Consider the following 23,367-nt stretch of genomic DNA (forward strand, 5'->3'; position numbering starts at 1 on the left):
TTTTATTATTTAAAAAAGTAGCAGTAGCACTTTGTTATTGCTTTCATTAATAAATCATATTCAAACATTATTGGGTAGACACATAATATGACCATCATTTTTTAATCAACATCAAGCTTTTAAGAAAGCAAACAGGTAAGCATTAAATATAAAATATTTTAAAATTACGCACTACATGTTTATTTACAACATGAACACATATCAGCCACAGGACAAAAATTTGTCCTGCATATGCTTTGCATAATTCTATCAATTTATATAGCAAAGAAAAAAACACAAAGAATAATAAGCATAAAACACAGATATGATTTAAGTGCTGGAAATTGAATAACAAGCGAGTTACTAGGCCCTGGATAACGGTTTATGAGTGAATCTCCTGAAACATGTCAAGAACAGAACATTTTATATTCAGAAATAAAAAGGAAAAAATAATTATGTTTCGTTTAACACTTGTGCAGTCTTCGTTTGGGGGCTACACAGACCCCAGGCAACAAAATGTAGTTTTTTAACAATATATTTAAAAAAAAATAAAAAATAATTTAAAAAAAATGTAATTTTACTCTGTTTATTATTGTTTTTACTCAACATTCGTGCAGTTTTTGGAGAATTTGTGATATCTTTTAAATTTAAATAATTAAATTAAAAAATATATATTTTTAAATAGGTTTTTATACAAAAACAGCTTTTTATGTAAAAGATACACATTTTTAACTTTCATAAGTTTCATAACATGGAAAACTTTTCATAGTTTAGTGTAAGATTTTTCCCATCTTTTGGAAAATGCAGTTTTAAAAGAAAAAAATCATTACTTTTACCAGTAGATGGCTGCAGAGCTCCACTATTTGCTATTTGACTGACTGAAAGACATCTTTACACAAGTATTTTTCAATCGATTCATATCTAAATATTATGAAATCACAATTATAACAATAAAAAATACTTTTTGTCAAAGTTTAGCATTTCTTGTACTGGAAAAAAAAACTGTTTTTCCATTAATAATTTAATAATAAAAATAATTGAAAATACTAATACAAAAAATGATAAACTTTGACAAAACGTACTTTTTTATTGTAATAATTGTGATTTCATAATATTTATATATGAATCCAACTGAAAAAAAAAAAAACTTGTGAAAAGATGTCTTTCAGTTAGATAAAAAGCTGTTTTTGTATAAAAACCTATTCAAAAAAGATGCATTTATTTATTTATATAAATTTAAAAGATATCATAAACCCTCAAAAAACTGTACAAAAATGAAGTAAAAACATTAATAAACAGAGTAATTTTTTTCTTTTTTTTTTAAAGCATTTTTTTGTTACAAAATTACATTTTGTTGCCTTCACTAATATAAGAACAAGATATCATTCCATTTTTTTTTTAAATGTATTTGTCAATCTTAAAAGTGTTAACCACTGTATAAAGTCTCATGCCATTTGGATAAAGAGACCTTTTTTTAAAAAAAATGTTAGCAAACATCAGTTGTGGGTCAAAAAGACCCCAAAGATCATATGAGGGTAATGTAATTTTACTCCTGTGAACACTATGAAATATAATATGTGTGTAGTTTTTTTTTTTTTTTTTGCACATTATGTAATTTGATTTATGGCACTGCTTTATATGAGTTTCATTCTGTGTTCATAATGAAAATCACCAATGAAAGCAATAATAATTATGCACAAAAGTAAACTTACTATATTAAATTATTGTGAATTAGGAAAAATAAGTCACAATGAGAAAAAACGATAACGATTCTAAAAATGGGTTAAAAAAATAATTTTCCAAAATAATCAAATATAATGGATTTGGGGGACATATTTTAGTGAGATTCACCCACATCTTTTCTCTCATTTTTTATGATATTTACACCTAATTTAAAAACACTAGCAGCGTTTACACAAACAAACAGCTGACATATATGTACTAATGGAGAAAAGATGCAAAAATATGTCGTCTGATTTGTGCTGGCATCACATGATAGCTGATGTGGATGATCATTGGTCGGTGTTTGTGGCGTCTTCTGCGTTGTTGCGATGGATTGCAGTGTTCTGTTGTTTGGCGAACTCTGCATAGTATCCCTGTTTGGCCATCAATTGTTCATGGTTGCCCTCCTCGACCACTTCCCCTTCTCGGAGGAAGAGGATGTGATCTGCGTTCTCCACGCCGCTCAGCCTGTGAGTGATGAGCAACACCGTGCAGCTCTTCAGGTCCTTCCGCAGAGCGCTGTAGACCTGAGAAGAAGAAGTGGATGAAGACTCAAGATCAGGGTAAAATCATGCACCTAGGGTCAACCAATCACAACAGACTGAGCCATCTGACCAATCAGAGCAGAGGAAGTTCTCGGAAAGGAGGGGTTTAGAGAGACTGAATCTTCAAACTAACACTTTTTGCCTGTAACCACTTGGATCATAGATGGAAAAGACAATTTATAGCCCAAACAGGCAATTTACTTTGGAAATAAATGTTTTTAAAAAGCATTTAAACAGTTATAGCGCCACCTATGGTCCGATCTCCATAAAACGTTTGCATGCTTGTTTAGAATCCTTTGTCGCAGGAAGTTTTACATTTTTGTTTAGGATTTACTGGCTTTTGGGTATATTTTGCCACGCCCATTTTTAAATAACCCTGGTATAGCTAAAGGGTAAAGTTCAACAATTTTTGATAATTATTGACCTAGAGAGTCCAGAGAATTGTGCTGCAGTGGTTTACGCAAAAGTAGTTTTTTTCGAATAATCTCCAATATTTAATGAACGTTTCGATTGACAGCGGTGGTCCTAGAGGCAAAGTTGCTCAAAATGAGGAGATCTATCATATGGTGTGAATATTGTGCGCATGCGCGAAAAATACAATCATTTACACACCTAAAAAAACATGACAGCGCCACCCGGTGACCGATTTCATTCGAATTTCTCATAGGCCTCTAGGTCCGTGAGTCAACAAGTTTCCTTCCAATCGGCCTCCATTAACCTTGTCCGATAGGTGCTCAAACTTGATTGGCCAACGGCGGCCATGTTTTTCGAGATACACGAACATCCTCATAGACAATCGCGGCACCTTGGACCAAGACACCGCATGCCAGTTTTCAAGTCAATCAGACTGACTGCTGCATAGCTATAGCCGTTTCCATGTTTTTTTCATTTTATAGCGCCATCAAGTGGCCAGTCGGGGTGTCTTTTTCATGTGACCACAGACTAAGGCCGTACATAGGTGTACCAAATTTGGTGAAATTATCTCATTCTGTTCAATAGTTATAACTGTTTTAGTAAAAGTGGCCATGCCCACTTTAAACGTTTTGTCGTCTTGTCTTGTCGTGGACGTGAACCGAAATTTTGACTTTTTTGCGATAATTATTGACAGTCAGATTCCAGAGAATCTTTCTGCACTGGATTTGTGTAACGAAGGCGGGACTCAGAGTGAGATCCATATGCAAAGCTTTATTAAATGTTGAGCGTAGTCATACAGGCAGGGTCAATCAGGAGCAAACAGGAACAGCGAGGGACAGGCAGAATCGTGGTCAGATAACAGGCAGTAGTCAAAAGGCAGGCAGCGATCAATCACAGAACAATAGAACCAGACGGGGATCAGTAACGGGAACCGGAACAGACAGAGAGACAGGAGAAACGCTTGGAAGTGTAACACAAGTGAAAACAAGACCTAGCAGTGAGGTGGTGTGTGTATGAGTCTTTTATAGTCCGTGTAATGAGCTGCAGCTGGGTGTGGTGATAAGTGATTAGTGTGAAGTGTGTGCAGGTGAGTGGCAGAGAGGATGATGGGAGATGTAGTCCGGGAACTGACAGGAACAAACGGTGATCATGACATAACGCCCCCCTCCCGGAAGGCGCGTCCTCGCGGCGTAAAAGGAACAGCTAGGGAGGGAGGGTGGGTGCATTGGAGACCTGCATGCAGACAGAAACGGGGTCCCCAATGCAGGTCCAGGAGCCTCGGGCGGCCACGGCGGGTCAGGTGGCTCGGGCGGCCACGGCGGGTCAGGTGGCTCGGGCGGCCACGGCAGGTCAGGTGTGTCAGGAAGCCACGGCGGGTCAGGTGGCTTGAGCAGCCACAGCAGGTCAGGTGGTTCAGGCAGCCGCGGCAGGTCAGGAGCCTCGGGCAGCCACGGCAGGTCAGGTGGCTCAGGCAGCCATGGCAGGTCAGGTGGCTTGGGCAGCCACGGCGAGACAGAGTCCGTGAATGACCACGGTGGGTCAGAATCCATTAATGGCCATAGTGGGCTACAGTCCATGGGTGGCCATAACAGTACAAAGGCCGATGACGGCAGTGACCAGGCAAGGTCCCCACCCACAAGCTCCCCACCCTCAGGTATCCTGCCCCCCCCCCCAAAAAAGTTCTTGGGGATTTCAGCGGGGTCCGTAGCGGGCTCGTGGGCAAGGAGTTTGGGTGGCGCCGGCAGCAGGGCAGACGTATCAGGGTGAGCGGCCAGCTCGGTGACGGCCTCCGTGGCCGTATCAAGGAGAGCAGGCAGCTCGGTAATGGCCTCCGTGGCCGTATCAAGGAGAGCAGACAGCTCCGAGACGGCAGCGGGCTCGGGCTGCTCCGGGACGGCAGCGGGCTCGGGCTGCTCCGGGACGGCAGCGGGCTCGGGCTGCTCCGGGACGGCAGCGGGCTCGGGCTGCTCCGGGACGGCAGCGGGCTCGGGCTGCTCCGGGACGGCAGCGGGCTCGGGCTGCTCCGGGACGGCAATAGAGCTTGAGTTCCTCAACGCACGTAGGACAGCCAAGACATAAAAGGTGAGCACAGCCCTCTGGGCCAAGACAGGACAGACCAGGAGGGCAGGCTGTGCTGGAGCGGACTCACTGGCTGGAGCGGACTCAATGGCTGGAACAACCCCTGCATCCTTGAGCACCGCAGGGGCGGCCATCTTGCCCGTGGGCACTGGCAAAGCAGCCATTTCGTCCATCGCGTCCAGGGTGCTTAAGTCCACTGCAATAGGCGAACGAGAGTCCATAGCAACCGGCGAGCTTGAGAGCGTTGAAACCGGCGAGCTTGAGAGCGTTGAAACCGGCGAGCTTGAGAGCGCTGAAACCGGCGAGCTTGAGAGCGCTGAAACCGGCGAGCTTGAGAGCGCTGAAACCGGCGAGCTTGAGAGCGCTGAAACCGGCGAGCTTGAGAGCGCTGAAACCGGCGAGCTTGAGAGCGCTGAAACCGGCGAGCTTGAGAGCGTAGCAACCGGCTGGCTTGAGTGCGAAGCGGCCGGCGGGCTTGAGTGCGAAGCGGCCGGCGGGCTTGAGTGCGAAGCGGCCGGCGGGCTTGAGTGCGAAGCGGCCGGCGGGCTTGAGTGCGAAGCGGCCGGCGGGCTTGAGTGCGAAGCGGCCGGCGGGCTTGAGTGCGAAGCGGTCGGCGGGCTTGAGTGCGAAGCGGTCGGCGGGCTTGAGTGCGAAGCGGCCGGCGGGCTTGAGTGCGAAGCGGCCGGCGGGCTTGAGTGCGAAGCGGCCGGCGGGCTTGAGTGCGAAGCGGTCGGCGGGCTTGAGTGCGAAGCGGTCGGCGGGCTTGAGTGCGAAGCGGTCGGCGGGCTTGAGTGCGAAGCGGCCGGCTGGCTTGAGTGCGAAGCGGCCACCGGGTTTGAGAGCGAAGCGGCCACCGGGCTTGAGAGCGAAGCGGCCGACGGAGACTTGGGGATGCCAGCTGCTCGGACTGAAATCAACGGTGGATCGGTCACACTGGAACGCAACACTCTCCGCTCCCGGACTGATCTAGAGACCTGACGTGACTCTGGGCGATCAGCGGCGACGTGACTTTGCTCTGGGCGATCAGCGAAGGCGTGACGTTGCTCTGGGCGATCAGCGAAGGCGTGACGTTGCTCTGGGCGATCAGCGAAGGCGTGACGTTGCTCTGGGCGATCAGCGAAGGCGTGACGTTGCTCTGGGCGATCAGCGAAGGCGTGACGTTGCTCTGGGCGATCAGCGAAGGCGTGACGTTGCTCTGGGCGATCAGCGAAGGCGTGACGTTGCTCTGGGCGATCAGCGAAGGCGTGACGTTGCTCTGGGCGATCAGCGAAGGCGTGACGTTGCTCTGGGCGATCAGCGGAGACGTGACGTTGCTCTGGAAGATCAGCGGAGACTTGACTTAGTGTTGTTGTGGTAGCCGCCATTACATGAAGAGACGAGGTTTCACGTTCCTCCGCGACACCCACAGTAAAACGTGAACCAACGGTAAGCAGGGCAAAGTCCAAGAATTCCATAAACGTCCCTCGGGGACCATTAGCGATTAAATACCCCTTAAGAGGTTCGTTTAGTCCATGGGCAAAAAAGTCAATCAGGGCACAGTCCGGTAAATCAGAAAAATGAGAAATGTCCAAGAATATCTGAATATGTGCCTCCAGGGTGCAGTTACCTTGACGAAGGCCTACAAGGCGCATTGCAGGATCCATGCTGGGACTAGGACGCCCAACAAAGCTGCTGGATCTTGATGTGGCTAGGTCTTCTGTAACGAAGGCGGGACTCAGAGTGAGATCCATATGCAAAGCTTTATTAAATGTTGAGCGTAGTCATACAGGCAGGGTCAATCCGGAGCAAACAGGAACAGCGAGGGACAGGCAGAATCGTGGTCAGATAACAGGCAGTAGTCAAAAGGCAGGCAGCGATCAATCACAGAACAATAGAACCAGACGGGGATCAGTAACGGGAACCGGAACAGACAGAGAGACAGGAGAAACGCTTGGAAGTGTAACACAAGTGAAAACAAGACCTAGCAGTGAGGTGGTGTGTGTATGAGTCTTTTATAGTCCGTGTAATGAGCTGCAGCTGGGTGTGGTGATAAGTGATTAGTGTGAAGTGTGTGCAGGTGAGTGGCAGAGAGGATGATGGGAGATGTAGTCCGGGAACTGACAGGAACAAACGGTGATCATGACAATTTGTTCTGATCAGGCAAAAAACCTAGGACTAGGTTTTTTCAAATAATCTCCAATATTTAACGAATGTTTCAATTGACAGCGGTGGTCCTAGAGGCAAAGTTGCTCAGAATGAGGAGTTCTATGATATGGTATGAATATTGTGCGCATGCATGAAAAATACAATCATTTATGCACCTAAAAAAATGTGATGGCGCCACCCGGTGGCCGATTTCATTTCATCGAAATTTGGACTTTTTTTGCGATAATTATTGACAATCAGACTCCAGGGAATCTTTTGGTGGCCGAAAAACCTAGGACTCGTTCGCAAAAGGTTTTTCAAAAATATCCGAAATACCCGAAAATTTGAAGTATGAGTAATTTAGTACTTTTGATCGCTGTAGCGCCCCCGTCAGGCCAATTGGGGCGAGCTTTGGTGTAATTGTACTACCTGTGAGTACTACCATCCCTCAAAGTTTCAAGTCTCTACAACTTACGATTTGGTCTGCCGATTACTTTTAGTGCAGAATGCTTAATCCTAACAGGGTTTCAGCATTACGCGCTTGAATGGCCACGTAAAAATAAGGTGGATATGACATCAGTAGGCATTCATCTTACCCTGTGTTCACTCTCGGTGTCCAGTGAGCTGGTAGCATCATCGAGCACTAGAATCTGCGGTTTCTGAATCAGAGCTCTGGCGATGGCGATACGCTGCTTCTGACCTCCGGAAACCTGACCGCCCTTCTCTCCAGCATCTGAGGAACACAAAACAACACGTGTCACTTTCTAAAACAACTTCCAGTACTATTAAAGGGGTCCATTTCTCACCGACTCACCCGTGTCATATCCTTTAGGTAAATTAGAGATAAAGTAATCTGCATTGGCCAGCTTGGCAGCAGCTTGTATTTCTTCATCCGAGGCGTTTTCTTTGCCATATTTGATGTTCTCCCGCACAGAGCGAGCAAACAGAACTGGCTCCTGCGCCACCACGCTAATCTGAGAGGGTGGAGATTAAACAAGGTCGGCAAACAAGGAATACCCTTTTATTTATATTTGTTTAGATGCGACTATTAGTATATAGTAGCAAAGAACAGGATTACCTTCTCATGCAGATATTGGTCTTTGTAGCTCAGCAGTGGTTTGTTGTCCAATAAAATCTCCCCATTTTGAGGCTGGTAAAATCTCTCCAGCAAACTCACAATAGAGGTTTTTCCAGAGCCTGATGGACCCACTAGAGCTGTGATCTGACCTGGCTTCAGCTCAAGAGAAACGTTCTGAAAGGATGAACAATACATTTTTTAATTAAACATACAGTAGTGGCCAAAAGTGATGAAAAATTGACATAATCAATCTTTATTCAAATATTGTTAAAGATTTTGTAATCATATAGTGTAGTGTAGTTGTGCTTGGAGTCGATTGTTTTATTTGTGATAATAACGCAATGTTACATGACAAATTGTGCCGACATCATTTTTGGCCAGAAATTATGAACCCTTTCAAAAACGAGAGAGAACCATTGAAATATTAATAACTGATTGTTTTGTTTTGATTTTTCCTGTCAGATTTTTGTTTTTCTATGTATTTTTTTGTAGCTGTAGTTTGCCTTTTTTGCCAAATAATTTTGCCAGATAAATAACTAAATAACAGATAATAAGCAACTTTATATCTCGCAATTCTGACTTTATATCTCGCAATTGTGACTATATAACTTACAATTTGCAGTTGTGACTATTTAACTCGCAATTCTGACTATATAACTCGCAATTTTGACTTTATATCATACAATTCTGACTTTAAAATCGCAATTCTGACTTTATATCATACAATTGTGACTATATAACACAATTTTGACTTTATATCTCGCAATTCTGACTATATAACAATTTTGACTTTGTATCATGCAATTGTGACGTTATATCACACAATTCTGACTTTATAACTCGCAATACTGACTTTATATCATGCAATTGTGACTATATAACTCACAATTTTCACTTTGTATCATGCAATTGTGACGTTATATCACACAATTCTGACTTTATAACTCGCAATTCTGACTTTATATCATGCAATTGTGAATATATAACACAATTCTGACTTTATATCATGCAATTGTGACTTTATAACACAATTTTGACTTTGTATCATGCAATTGTGACTTTATATCACACAATTCTGACTTTATAACTCGCAATTCTGACTTTATATCATGCAATTGTGAATATATAACACAATTCTGACTTTATATCATGCAATTGTGACTTTATAACACAATTTTGACTTTGTATCATGCAATTGTGACTTTATAACACAATTTTGACTTTGTATCATGCAATTGTGACTTTATATCACACAATTCTGACTTTATATCATGCAATTGTGACTGTATAACTCACAATTGTGACTTTATATCACGCAATTCTGACTTTATATCATACAATTGTGAACTCATTTATATAACTCGCAATTGTGACTATATAACTTGCAATTTTGACTTTATATCACAATTCTGACTTTATGCAATTGTGACTATATGAGTCGCAATTCTGACTTTATATCATGCATCTTTTTTTTTTTTTATTCAGTGGCGGAAACGAACTTCCATACTTTTGGCCACTTATGTAAAATATAATATTTATAGCTGTATAAATATTTTACAGATTTAATACATCGTTTTTTTTCAATTACAGTAATGAAAATGAGATTACAGCAATTAAAACATTTAAATGTACTTCATTGTTAAATAATGTCATAATACAAAACAGGATTAATTTTCTTTGAGCAGCAAAACATAATTCATTATTGCTTTCTTTTAATTTTGTGAAATATAAAAGGAGCTTTTTCAACCCATACCTTCAGCACATTTGTGTCCGGTCGCTTTGGATAAGCAAAGGTGATATTTTCGAAGCGCACATGTCCTTTTAGAGTTGGAGGAGCGAGAGATCCATCTGGAGGAATTTCAGGCTTTCGGTCCACATACTCAAAGATCTTTTCTGAAGCACCGACCGCCTTCTTTACATGCGGCCAGTATGACATCAGCACCTGTGACAGAAGCGGCAGTGATTTAAAGGCACAAACTAGACTAGAAGAAAACATGAGTGCTGGTTTCTCATGCAAAAGTCAATGCTAGGCTGTCGTGAGTGGATGCAGGGCATTCCTGAAGTTTAATACTCAGTGTTAAGGTTTGTTTAAATAGGATGCCTGTGGTCAGACAGGATCTGAGGTATTACCTCCACTGCTGAAGTGAACTGAAGCTCATACAGCACAAAGGACACCAGATCACCGCTACTGACATCACTTCCTGTCACAAGCCGTCCTCCATAGTATAGTATACTGACTTTCAAAGCCAGACTGGACATCTGAAAAATGCACATTTGATTTCAAACACTGACTTCAGGATGCAATTGAAACGTAGTGTATATATATTTGCATACTGCTCTAATATGCAGAATAGCACACTATCATACGGCTCTTAATGCTGAGCACAGAATGCATAGAATAGGTTTGGGAAAATATGCAGTATACCAACAAAACTCACACTATTGGTCCAGGTTGAGGCAGCGTAAGCAGCGGCTTCCACTTTGTTCAGGGCGTATGTGCTCTCTAAGCACTTCTTGTACCTCTCAGTTTCTCCGTCCTCGTTAGCAAAGCTCCGGACTGTCTTCATGGAAGAGAACGTTTCCGTTGCAACATCATTGGCCTTCGCCAGAGATTCTTGCACTTGCACAGAAAGTTTCTGAGAGGGAAAAACATTATCACACATCAACACAAATGCACTTGATGAACTAGAGAAAAACACCAGCAAATATGAGGATGTCATTGGAAACATTTGGAAAAATCCCAACATTCAATTCAATTCAATTCACATTTATTTGTATAGCGCTTTTCACGATACATATAGTTTCAAAGCAGCTTTACAGAGAATGCACATCAACATTACAATTTAAACAATGCAGTTAGCAAATAATGTAACAATTAACAATGAGCTCCTGGAAAAATTTATTACATATTAACAATAATTAGGATATATAGAACATCCCAACAAAAGCTGCTTAATTTTATTTCAGTTTTTTTTTTGTGCATGATTTATTTACATTTAAGTCTTGAGGCAAAACAGGCAACAACATTGATTTTATACTATTAATCAGTTTTTGTTGTTATATTTTCATTTTTCATTTGAAATTTAGTTAAAGTTTTGGTAATTTTTTTTGTGTGATTTTGTCTTTTTTAATATATTTTATAAAGTCTAAATAGTTTTTTATTAATTTTTATTATTATTTTAGTACATATGTTATTTATATTTTATTTTATTTCAGTTAACGTTTCTTTTATTTCAAGTTTTTTTTTTTTGTTTCAGCTTCAAATTTAGTTTTAGTTAACTATAATAACCATGGTTCATGTATCATTCATCTGATTTATATGCAATTCTGACTTTATATCATGCAATTGTGACTATATAACTCGCAATTGTGACTATATAACTCGCAATTGTGACTATATAACTCGCAATTGTGACTTTATATCACACAATTCTGACTTTATAACTCGCAATTAGGGTGACCACCTGCTAATAAGCCCAAGGGGGGGCAAGGGCTATGTTTCTGAGGGACAATGTGGGACAATGCCTGGCTAGGCGGTGACTCCACCCCATGGGCAGACTCACTGATAATGGTTTACTCATCTCTAGCACATACCACCTTACATGATATATTAATAAGCCCTATTCCCCTAAACATGTGTAATTGCTGATGTATGCTCATGAATAGGCCAACCAATGTGTATTTTTTTTCTAAATGTATGTCCTATATACATATACATATACATACATGCAAAATCAATTGGTAGTTATTAATAGAATAATGAGGACACAAACATTTACATTCAGTCGCGTTAATAAAGTAATTATGCAGCGCGCGCCGGCACATTTGCGCATGCAATTCTTGAGTGCGCGCCGCGAGCACAGAGTAACAGCTGATTGGACCTGTTCATTTTTCTGAATTTTACTGACATAGTCTGACAACATCTCATCTGACCGCAGTTCACTGTTGTTCAACTGAAGCTCCCTCGTCGTCACTTGTAGCCTATCTTTTCCAATTTTCACTGATTAAACTTATTCGTTTAAAAAGCTGATTCATTGAGTAAAGAAACAGCGGCATTTGTTGCTCAGGGATGCAATTCAATGCTCTGGATTTGATCTGAACTATATTTGTTGGCGAAATTGTGCAGAAACAGGCAATGATGTCTAAAATGTAAACGTGAATAAAAATTATATAACATTTGTTATGCTGATGTCTGGAGAAAAACGGCACTCTTCATGTGATATTTATTAACACAGTGAAAGCGTGCACTCTAAATGCGCACCGACACTAGTCTAATCTACAAGACAACATCACATACAGGGATGTCAGCAGGGCCGGTTCTAGACATTTGGAGGCCCTAGGCATAATTTATGTTGGAGGCCCCTGACTCTTCTCCCCTCTTTAATATTGTAATAATTTTACTTTCTTTCTTTCTTTTTTAACGCCATACCAGCTTCAAAGGCTATATTCATGGCGAGAATAAAGTATAATTAAATCAAAGGAAGATTAAAAAAGATGTTTCAAATTTATTTCCTCTAAAAATCTTAAAACCATGCTTGGGCTCACTTGATTAAAAACCTTTTCAAAACTATCAACAGAGTAAAAACGGTTTCTCACAGGGGTAAATGTAATACAGTCTAAAAGGATATGTTTAATGGACAATGGATTTTGACAAGATGAACATTTTGGATGGTTTTCTCCTGAGAGTAAAAATTGGTGTGTCATTTTTGAATGTCCTATTCTACATCTTGTATATATAACTTGATTCCATCGTTCATCAAAACAGGAATTATGTTTTTTCCTCACATCAGGATTTATTTCACGCAACTTATTATTTAGACATTGATCCCATTCTGATTGCCATTTATTTTTGATGTATTCTTTTATCGTTTGTTTTAAGTCTGTAAAAGGTATAGAACACTTAATTGATTCTGTGGATAGTGCTTCTTTTGCTGCATTGTCCGCTTTCTCATTTCCAGCAATTCCTGAGTGTCCAGGTACCCAGCAAAAGTAGATGTTAAAAGCCTTTGATTTCAGCATTGATAATGTAATGAAGATCTTGACTATTGTTGGATGATCAGTTTTCATATTTTCCAGTGAATCCAGGCATGATTTTGAGTCAGTCACTATTAAGAATTTCTTCTGTGAAGATGTTTCAATAAATTTTAATGCCAACAATAAAGCGTTTGCTTCTGCTGTGAAGATTGAACTTTGATCTGGAATACGTATTCCTTGATGTACTTCATTCGTAGAAAAAGCTGCCGCTACCTGGTTTCCAGATTTGGATCCATCTGTGTATATTGGAGTATACTGGGGATAAATAGCTCTTATTTCTAAAAATTGTAGCTGATAATCATTTGGATGTGTTTCAGATTTTTGATTCTTTGATAAATCCCACAAAATAAAGGGTTTTTTGATATCCCAAGGAGGAATTTTGCAAAAGTGGGTTTGTTCCAGGATGTTTAAATCTAATTTGAGATTTTCCAGATGAGGTTTTATTCGCAGACCAAATGGACGAATATGATTTGGTTTTCTTTCATACATTATTGAATACTTGGTTGAAAAAACTGCTGGATGTGCTGGGTTTCCTTTATTTGTTTTTAATTTAATTGCATATTGTAAGGTCAACTTTAATCGTCTGTTTTCCAAGGAAGGTTCATTAGCTTCTACATATAGACTTTGAATTGGTGATGTTCTATAAGCTCCCAAAGCTAGTCGTATGCCTTGATGATGTATAGTATCCAAGGATTGTATGTATGATTTCCTGGCAGATCCATATACAATACTTCCATAGTCCAACTTTGATCGGATCAGTGTTCTATACAAGTTCTTAAGTGATGTCATATCTGCTCCCCATTTAGTTGTGGACAAAACCTTTAAAATGTTCATGTCTTTAGAACACTTCTTTTTAAGCATTTTAATATGTGGAATAAAGGACAGCTTATTATCAAAAATTATGCCAAGGAATTTAGTCTCCTTTTCGACTTTAATGGGAGTTCCATCCAAAAATAATTCTGGTTCATTGTGTAATGAACGAAGTTGACAAAAATGCATACAGACAGTTTTTGTTTGTGAAAATTTAAAGCCATTTCGTACTGACCATGAGAGCATTTTATTTATTTTTAGTTGGATTTTTCGTTCAATAATGTTAATATGCTTGCTCTTATAACAAATGCAGATATCATCTACATATAAACTACAAAGAACATCAGAACCAATAACTTGAGCAATACTGTCAATTTTAATACTAAAAAGAGTTACTGATAAAATACTTCCTTAAGGAACTCCAAGTTCTTGTTTATGCGGGTCGGACACAGTATTGTCTACCTTAACTCTAAAAATTCTATTCGAAAGAAATCTTCCAATAAAGATTGGCAGACGTCCTCTAAAATTTAGTCGATACAAATCCTTTAAGATTCCATGCTTCCAGGTGGTATCATAGGCTTTTTCCAAGTCAAAAAAAAACAGCTACAGCATGTTCTTTTTTAATAAAAGCATCACGGATATAGCTTTCAAGACTGACAAGGTGATCTGTTGTGCTTCGACCTTTCCTAAAACCACATTGAGCCTTACTTATAAGTTGTTTGGATTCCAGAAACCAGACTAAACGATCATTTACCATCCTCTCCATAGTTTTACATAAACAACTGGTTAAAGCTATAGGTCTATAATTTATAGGATCACAATGGTCTTTTCCTGGTTTAGGGATAGGAATAATTTCAGCTTCAAGCCAAGAAGATGGGATATTTCCTGATATCCAAATAGAGTTAAAAGTTCCCAGAAGCTTCTTCATAAAGAGGTGAGGCAAGTTCTTTATAAATTGGTAATGAACTTTATCTGGTCCAACCGCTGTTTCATGGGATTTCCTAATTGCTCGTTGTAGTTCTTCCATGGAAAAATCCTGATTGTATGGCTCTAAATTATTTGAACTAAAATTTATTTTCTCTTTCTCTTCTTGAATTTGGAATGTTCTAAAAGCAGGAGAACAGTTCTCAAAAGATGAATTCTTTTCAAATGTTCTTGCTAGAATATTTGCAATATCTTGTTTTGAAGTCAAGAGTAAGTCATGTTGCTTGATGTGCTGTATTTGCGAACCAATGGTTTCACCCTTCATTTTCCGTATCAGATTCCAGATTTTGGTTGATGGAGTACTAGGTGATATACTGGCAACAAAACTTCTCCAGCTTTCCTTCTTAACTTCATTGATGGTTCTTCTTGCTTTTGCTCTAGCAATCTTGAGTTTAATAAGATTTTCAGTTGATGGATGTTTATAGAAAAATCTTTCAACCTTTTTCCTTTCTTTGATAACCTCTTTACATTTATCATTAAACCATGGGAGTTGTTTAGATTTTTTGTTTAATGATGTTTTTGGGACTGTATCATTTGCAATAGACATTAGCGTTTCTGTAAAATTTTCCAAGGCGTCTGGGCTGTTCTCCACAAAATTTGCAAATCTCCCATAACATAAAGTTTGAAATTGATACCAGTTAGCTTTTTTGATTTTCCATCTTTGTGTTTTTGCCTCTTCTTCTTTTCCTTTAATAGTAACTATTATTGGAAAATGGTCACTTCCGCAAAGGTCATCCAATACTTTCCATGATAAATCTAAAAAAACTTCTGGTTGGCATATTGTTAGATCAATTGCAGAGTAAGTTCCATGCCCAGGATGTAAATAAGTATTTGACCCATTATTTAAAAGACATAAGGTATTATTATTAATAAAGTCTTCAATCTTCTTTCCTTTTGTATTACAATGATCACTGCCCCACAGTATATTATGACTATTAAAATCTCCCATGAGAATAAAAGGAGATGGAAGTTGATTTACAAGATCATCTAGGTCTGTGTGTGTCAAATTTAAGTCTGGAGGAATATAAATGGAGCATATTGTAATGGTTTTCTGCAGAGTTAGTCGTACTGCTGTCACTTGTAATCTACTATTAATACTGATGGGACTATGGATTACATTATTTCTTACTAATATTGCTGTACCACCAGAAGCTCGTTTGTCACTGGGACCAAAGGTGGCAAATATTGTAAAATTTTTAAAAGAAAATGTACAATCAGTTGAGAGTTGTATTTCCTGAAGGCATATTGCAAGGGGGTCAAAAGTTGTAGTTAAACGCTGTAATTCTGTGAAATTTGCTCTGATACCACGACAATTCCATTGGATGACAGATTCTTTCATTACCTGTTAGGAAGAACAGGAACATTTGTCTTAACTCTTCCTTTTGGAGATGGGCTTCTACTATAATGTTCCCTCTCTTTCATTTCCACATCTTTTATTTGTCTTGTCTTTGATGTTTCTACTTGAGATGCTTTAGATTGAGAGTTTGATTTCTTGTTGCTTTTACTTGTCCTCTGATTTCCAGTTTCTGAAATTTGACTGAGGTTCATGTCATGAGGTTTATCTTTGTACATCCAAGTGATGTCTGTCTGGCAATCTACTGACCTCACAGATTTACTTGCAACAGAAGCAAAGGTTTTATTCAGAGTAAAAATAGGTATCGTAGTCACTTGTTTCTTTGCTTCGATATAACTGATCTTCTTTGTACATCTGATTTTTTGCATTTCCTTTTCTTTGATCCAAATGGGACACTGTTTTGATGCAGCCGAATGATCACCTGAGCAGTTACAACATTTTGTTGGTTTCTCACAACTCCCCTTGTCATGACCTTCTCCACAGTTACAACAGATATGTCTGTTTTTGCAACTATTAAATCCATGTCCATACTTTTGACAATTGAAACATCTCAGAGGATTAGGTATATATAGGTCTACGGGAACACTCAGATACCCAATCTGAATTCTTTCTGGAAGGAGTGGTTTAATAAAAGTGATGATGTATGTATTAGTTTTAATTATTCTTTCTTCTCTTTTTATTATTATTCGTTTCACATTTGTTACTCCTTGAGTTTTAAGTTCATCTGTTATTTCTTCTTCATCTACATCATCCAGTTCTCTAGTACGAATTATCCCTTTACTATAGTTCAAAGTTGGGTGAGGTGATGCCTTTATCCGAACCCCTGCCAGCATATTAGCATGTAACAGGTTTTCAGCATTTGCCTTTTTACAGCATTCAACAAGAATTTGTCCCGAACATAATTTTTTCACTTCTTTAACAGTTCCTGCTATTCCTGCAATACCCTTTTGTATGGCAAAAGGGGATAGCTTGGTGATTGGGAGATCTGAAGAGACAGATTCAATAGTAATAAACTTTGGCCAATCATCATTACTCGACAGAGTAAAACCTCTGTTTGCTGCACTGGTATCCGTATCAGGTTCCAAAAAACGTTTTTTTGAGTTGTGTTTTGTAGCCATATTTAAATGTTTAAGTTTCATCATCTCTACTCCCCACCCACCTCGGAGCCCAAAAAAAGGGATGCACATTGCCGCGGATCTCCAGCAGATTATGCATCAGGGATATAAAAATGGTATACTCAAGCAAAGTAAGCTATCATTTGCTCAAATCGCTTGATTGACCCTAAGCCAACGCCTTCTGGGGATATATATTGTAAAAAATGTATTTCCCAGGGCATGTCTTGACCAGCCGATTGATTGAATCGAGCCATTCCAACCTCCCGTCTAGGTGAAGTAGGAGCCAAAGTACCGTGTTGAAATAATGGAAACCTCAGTAAACCACATTTCTCAGGGACCAGGATCTCTTCCTCCCCCGACACGGGTCGCAACTCACGGCAAACGAGTTGTCCCATTTGGGATATTTATGATGTGTTTATTTCCAAATTCTTTCAGTGTGATGATGTAATAGTTGCACACAAGAATATAAGAATATAATTGTAATTAAAAATAACTGTAACCCTAGTAAGGGGGGCTAAAGGGTTGTTCTCTCTTGCCCAAGGAGAAGACCCTAGCACTACGGAGGGAAGGAGCGTGCCACTGTTCCTATCACGGGCTACCAAAAAACCTGGGTCCCGTGCCGTACCCAGAACATAAGCCTTATTAAAGCAGTCTCTGTTGGCTTTGTTCTTTGATGAACAACATCACAGTAACTGGTTTATTAGGCTGCTGTCACTTTAAGAGCTCCCGCTGATGTGACACGCATCTCATTTTTTCACAACTCTTTAAATTCATTTAAGACGTTATTTAACTCTTTAAAGACTACTCTGATGAGGATACTTGACAAAACAGGCATAATTCTGTGACGCAATATCGCGTTTATTAGCGCAGGCGATTCATCTGCGATATGAATGCGATATTGCGTGGCTTTTCAGTGATCTACGGCTCTGTCTATTAAATGCCGCTTCGTTTGAAAGCAGGTGATGGCGATTTAGCGGTAATCAGGGAACCGGCTTTACTGACGAAATGCGCGTGAGAATAGCATGCGATTAATCGTGCAGCCCTACTTTGTATCATGCAATTGTGACTATATAACACAATTTTGACTTTGTATCATGCAATTTTGACTATATAACTTGCAATACATGGTTCATGTATCATTCATATGATTTATATAACATTTTACTCCTTAAAAACTTGCTGTTGATAGGAGTGATAAAAATATTATCCACAGTTCAAATTTCTGCTCTGGAAATGTATGCAATTTATCAGCTAAATTATGTCTGGAAATTATCGGCTAAACACGCAAGCAAGATTTCTAAACCGTTCTTGTCATTATGTTTCAAAAGCAGATCGATTTGGGTGTCATCTGCATAAAAATGAAATGACACTCCTAAGATTAGGAAGCATGTATGGAGAAAACAAAGTTGGGCCCAAAATAGAGCCTTGAGGCACACCACAGGTAAGAGCGGCTACGGATGAAACAGAGCATCCAAAATTTAACTATATATATATATATATATATATATATATAGTTAACTATATATATATATATATATATATATATATATATATATATATAGTATATATATATATATTAATATCAATGTTACCTGGTAGAACCGGCCGGAAAACTCTGGGATGATCCAGATGATGGGGAGGCCGAGTGCGGTGAAGACGGACAGTTTGGGGGAGAGCAGCAGCATGGAGCCGAACAGGAAGAAGACACGCATGAAGTACCACATGAGCAGGCTCAACTTTTCACTCAGAGACTCGCTCATGGTGTTGGTGTCGGTGGTGATGCGAGATACGATTTCGCCTGAACAGGAAACCGGTAAAAGTGACAGCATGAGTTTAAGACAGTCAAGACAGAATGAGCAGCAACACTTTACTGTTCAAAAAGCAGCACTAAAGGAATATGTTTGCAGTTTTACCTGTGGAAGATTTATCGAAGAACGCAATGTCCTGTTTCAGCACAGACTGGAAGACCAGCGCTTGGATGGAGGTGTGTATTCGGCTCATGGTGATGTTGTAGATGAGGTCGCACACAAACTCACACACGGCGCTGGAGAAAATGGGTGGAAATACTGAGATGTGCATTTATCTTTAATGCATTTAAGGTGTAGTTTATCTCAAAAACCGTTCAAAAGTGCGGGGTTGGTAAGAACATTAACATTATAAATGTCTTTACTGTCACTTTTGATCAGTTTAATGTGTCCTTGCTGAGTAAAAGTCTCACTAAAGCCAGACTTTTGAACAATAGCATACAAGATTTGTCCTTTTAGTCTCACCTCATGACGGTCATCAGGGTCATGACGGTGATAGCATGGTTAAAGGCCTCAGGTTCATCTTCATTCATGATCCAGTCTGTCATTTTACCGGTGTAATGAGGAATCGCCATTTCACCTGTGGGACAACAGTATGCATGTAAATTTGCATGTTCAATATTCATGGCTATATCTTACAGACAAAAAGATACGAGCTCTACCCACAATATTCTGCAATTAAACCATCAAAATGTCTCATCTCTACATCTAGAAGTTGCTGAAAAGTCTGTATTTACTGTGTTTGCAAACTTTATAGCATGATTTTGTGTGCTGAACAATTATCAGAGCAAACAAGAGCAAAGTGAAACTGAAGGTAACATTAGATCACATTTAACTTTCTTTCATTTGACAGCCTATTTAAGTTTTAAATTACACTGTAGGCTAGACTTCAAGGTAATTATTTACAGATCATAAAGCCATAACAGGCACATCAGGACGATCCAGTGCCATTAATATATTAATAACACAATATTTACTCGAATGTCAATTTAAATAAATAAATAAATGAATGAATAAATAAATAAATGGGTACTATGTATTGTCTAGGCAGTGAGTCTTAAAATATAAAAAAATGAACAAAATAAAATAAATAATTAATAACAAAAAATTAAGTTTTAAATTACACTTTAGGCTAGATTTCAAGGTAATTATTTACAGATCATAAAGCCATAACAGGCACATCAGGACGATCCAGGGCCATTAATATATTAATAACACAATATTTACTCAAATGCATTTAAAACATACATACATACTTACATAAATAAATAAATAAATGCATGAATGAAAGAATGAATGAAAGAATGAATGAATGAATGAATGAATGAATGAATGAATAAATAAATAAATAAATAAATAAATAAATAAATAAATAAATAGATAGATAGATAGATAGATAGATAGATAGATAGATAGATAGATAGATAGATAGATAGATAGATAGATAGATAGATAGATAGATTGATTGATTGATTGATTGATTGATTGATTGATCGATTAATCAATTAATAAACAAATTAATAAAAGGCCATTATGTATTGTCTAGGGCTAGGCAATGGGTCTAAAAAATATTTAAAAAATAATAAAAAGATTAATTAAAAATAAAAATAGGAAAATTTATTAAAATAAAAATGTGTTCACTGTTTTTTTTAAAGTGCTATATAAATAAACATTGAGTTGAATAAAAATAACAAAAATGTAATGAATTAAATAAACAAAATACATCTAACAATACAGTAATATAGTAATAGCAACTAAATATTTTACAAATAATTTTAATTTTTATATTATATAATTGCACAAGAATAATCATATTTGGGGATCATTTTTATTTGTGATAATAATGCTATGAAACATGCTATAATTTTGGCCGGAAATGATAAACACATGCAAAAACTCAACCAAATATTGTAGTAAATGTTTGCTTTTTCCTGTCAGCTAAAGTATTTTTTTGTGTAGTAAAATAAATAGTTGCCAAATAATTTTGTCAGATAAATACCTTAACCAAGTTTAGTTTTTTGTTCTTCCCTCAAAATATAAATATTGTCATATTTTGTTCAACATTAAACACAAACATCCCCTCTGGACATCACTTTTGCACACTACTCCATGTATGACACAACACATAAGCACATTTTTACCTAAGGAAGATATAACCACAAAGAAGAAGACGGCTGCAAAGCGTCCACTGAATGGCTTCATGTATCCCAGCAGCCTCTGCAGCGAAGCCTTGCCCTTCTTCTCTGTTTTCTGCTTTTTGGCTGTCGGAAGGATGGTGGGTATATGGCGCTTCCACACCAACAGAGACAAAGCCAGCACCAAATACCCCTGCAGAAGCTGAAATACACTCAGATTTTAATACATGCACATCTCCAGTTTGCCATTTAAATGTGTTAAAGCACATCTTACCCCTTGCCAGGTGTGCCAACCCCACACCAGCTCCACAGTAGACTTGCCACAAGCCCAGAGGAAGGAGATATACACCGGATAGAGGAGGCCGTGAACGACAGCCGTCTGCACCCCCTCGAATCCTCTCATCCACGCCGGGCTGCCGGAGTAGGCGAAGGAGACGAAGAGGAGGAGGATGATTCGGACCAGTCCACCAGCCCACAGCATGATGAAGGCGTTGCTGATGAGGGACAGCTGGATGGCACCGATGAACATCACTGCAAACACGTCCACACACAATGCCAACAGGGCGAAGAGAGGAACAGCCATCTTATCCTTCATCTCCTGCACTGCCAGACGAATACTAGGATGAAATCACAGATCAAATACACTTTAATGTCTATGATATCATCACATGTCATGGTGTACAAAGTAAAAGAATGGCACATTTCAGCTAAATCAGTTTCACTTTCACTCTAAAATTAATTTTCATTTAAGCTCAATGAGATTTGCATACTTAATAGTGCGTTTACTAACTAAACAACTCGTTTTGAACATCAAAAAAGTAGAGAATTACTTAAAGATTGTGTATGTTTGAAGATTTCCCAGCAGTGAATTCACACGACATGTTTGTTATTGAAAAGAAAGAAGGAAACACTACGTACCTTGTTAGCTGATAGTACTGAAACTGTTTAAAATGTCAAGAATCGACGTGTTTTAGTATCCCCGCCACATTTATTTAATATATTATAGTTTAAAAATAGTAACTAAACAAGAGCGATGAGAATGCTGTGACTGAAACCTCCATATAAGGATCAAATCTGAAACCGAAAGTGTGAAACTGACTGCAAGGAAAACCCCATTTGGGGTCAAAATAATGAATATTAATTACGCACCGTGACGTTGGCTACATAGCACTACCTCATTGGCTCTCAGTCAGACGTTGGGAAACTGCTGGCCAATCAAAGACGGCTTGTCTTATTAATATTCATAATGTTAGATTTCTCTAAAAGAGACACACTTACGTCGCCGGTTTAAGCGCTAAATTGTCGTATTTGATGTTTCATCTCCACGATTTGAGTGTCGCGTTTTAAGACGCAGTTACAGCGCGTGTCGAAACCCTTGCATTCTCTACTTCAGTTCCTTTGCGCAGCGCTGAACGTGATCACGTCTATTACGTCAGCGTACTCTAATTAATATTCATGAGTATTTAGTGCTATCCGCTTCTCTGCTCATGACTGCGACAATTTACAAATAATGTTTTTACACATTTATTTGACACATTATTCAATATATTTTACAAGCATAAGGGTTATTATAGTTAACTAAACCTTCATTACTTGAAATAAACGTTAACTGAAATAAAAATAAATATATATAAAATGTAAACTTATTTTATTTCATCTAGTTTCTAAGCTTTAGATTAACCTGATGTATTAAAATAATGTTTTTATTTATTTTATTTTATTTTTTTATTTTTTTTCCACAGTAGGGTTGTCTTTGTCTACATGTTATGCACTGTATAAAAACGTCTAAACAAACTCCTCAAATCAGCCCAGGTGAAAAACTACTATAGTAATTTATAGTAAATACTATAGTGTTTTTGATACTATAGTAAAGTACTTGCATTAATTTGTTGTGGTAATTCTATAGTTGCTGTGGTAACATAACAACAATAGTAATATAAACAAATTACTTTACCCAATACTGTACTAAGTTTTCTACAAATTGGGTATATTATACTACAATACACTACAGTTTTGAATGCTTATATCTCCTAAATGTGAATTTTGTCATTGTTTTAGAACACACCAGCTTATTAAGGCTGACATATTCATACTAAAAGCTAAAAACTTAAAATTTGATTTCAGGGGGACTTTAAAATCCAGGAAAAACAGTAATGATGCGAAATATTATTACAATTTAACCTGTTAAC

The 23,367-nt window shown here is 38.5% G+C and overlaps 1 protein-coding gene across 1 annotated transcript; it reads right to left on the reverse strand.

Moving 5' to 3' along the window:
* Window positions 1-30: 30 nt before the first annotated feature.
* tap1 (transporter 1, ATP-binding cassette, sub-family B (MDR/TAP)) lies at window positions 31-22,246 on the reverse strand. Its single transcript, XM_067412286.1, has 13 exons — window positions 22,097-22,246; window positions 21,453-21,795; window positions 21,185-21,380; window positions 19,509-19,623; window positions 19,152-19,282; window positions 18,831-19,036; window positions 10,380-10,577; window positions 10,072-10,200; window positions 9,695-9,883; window positions 7,942-8,115; window positions 7,678-7,837; window positions 7,460-7,596; window positions 31-2,228 (listed from the first exon to the last, which is right to left on the reverse strand). Exons 2-13 carry the CDS (start codon window positions 21,771-21,773, stop codon window positions 1,992-1,994), a joined length of 2,193 nt encoding a protein of 730 aa, XP_067268387.1. The 5' UTR covers window positions 21,774-21,795; window positions 22,097-22,246; the 3' UTR covers window positions 31-1,991.
* Window positions 22,247-23,367: the final 1,121 nt, after the last annotated feature.

Source organism: Chanodichthys erythropterus, chromosome 2, assembly GCF_024489055.1.
Source record: "Chanodichthys erythropterus isolate Z2021 chromosome 2, ASM2448905v1, whole genome shotgun sequence".
NCBI classification, from domain to species: Eukaryota; Metazoa; Chordata; class Actinopteri; order Cypriniformes; family Xenocyprididae; genus Chanodichthys; species Chanodichthys erythropterus.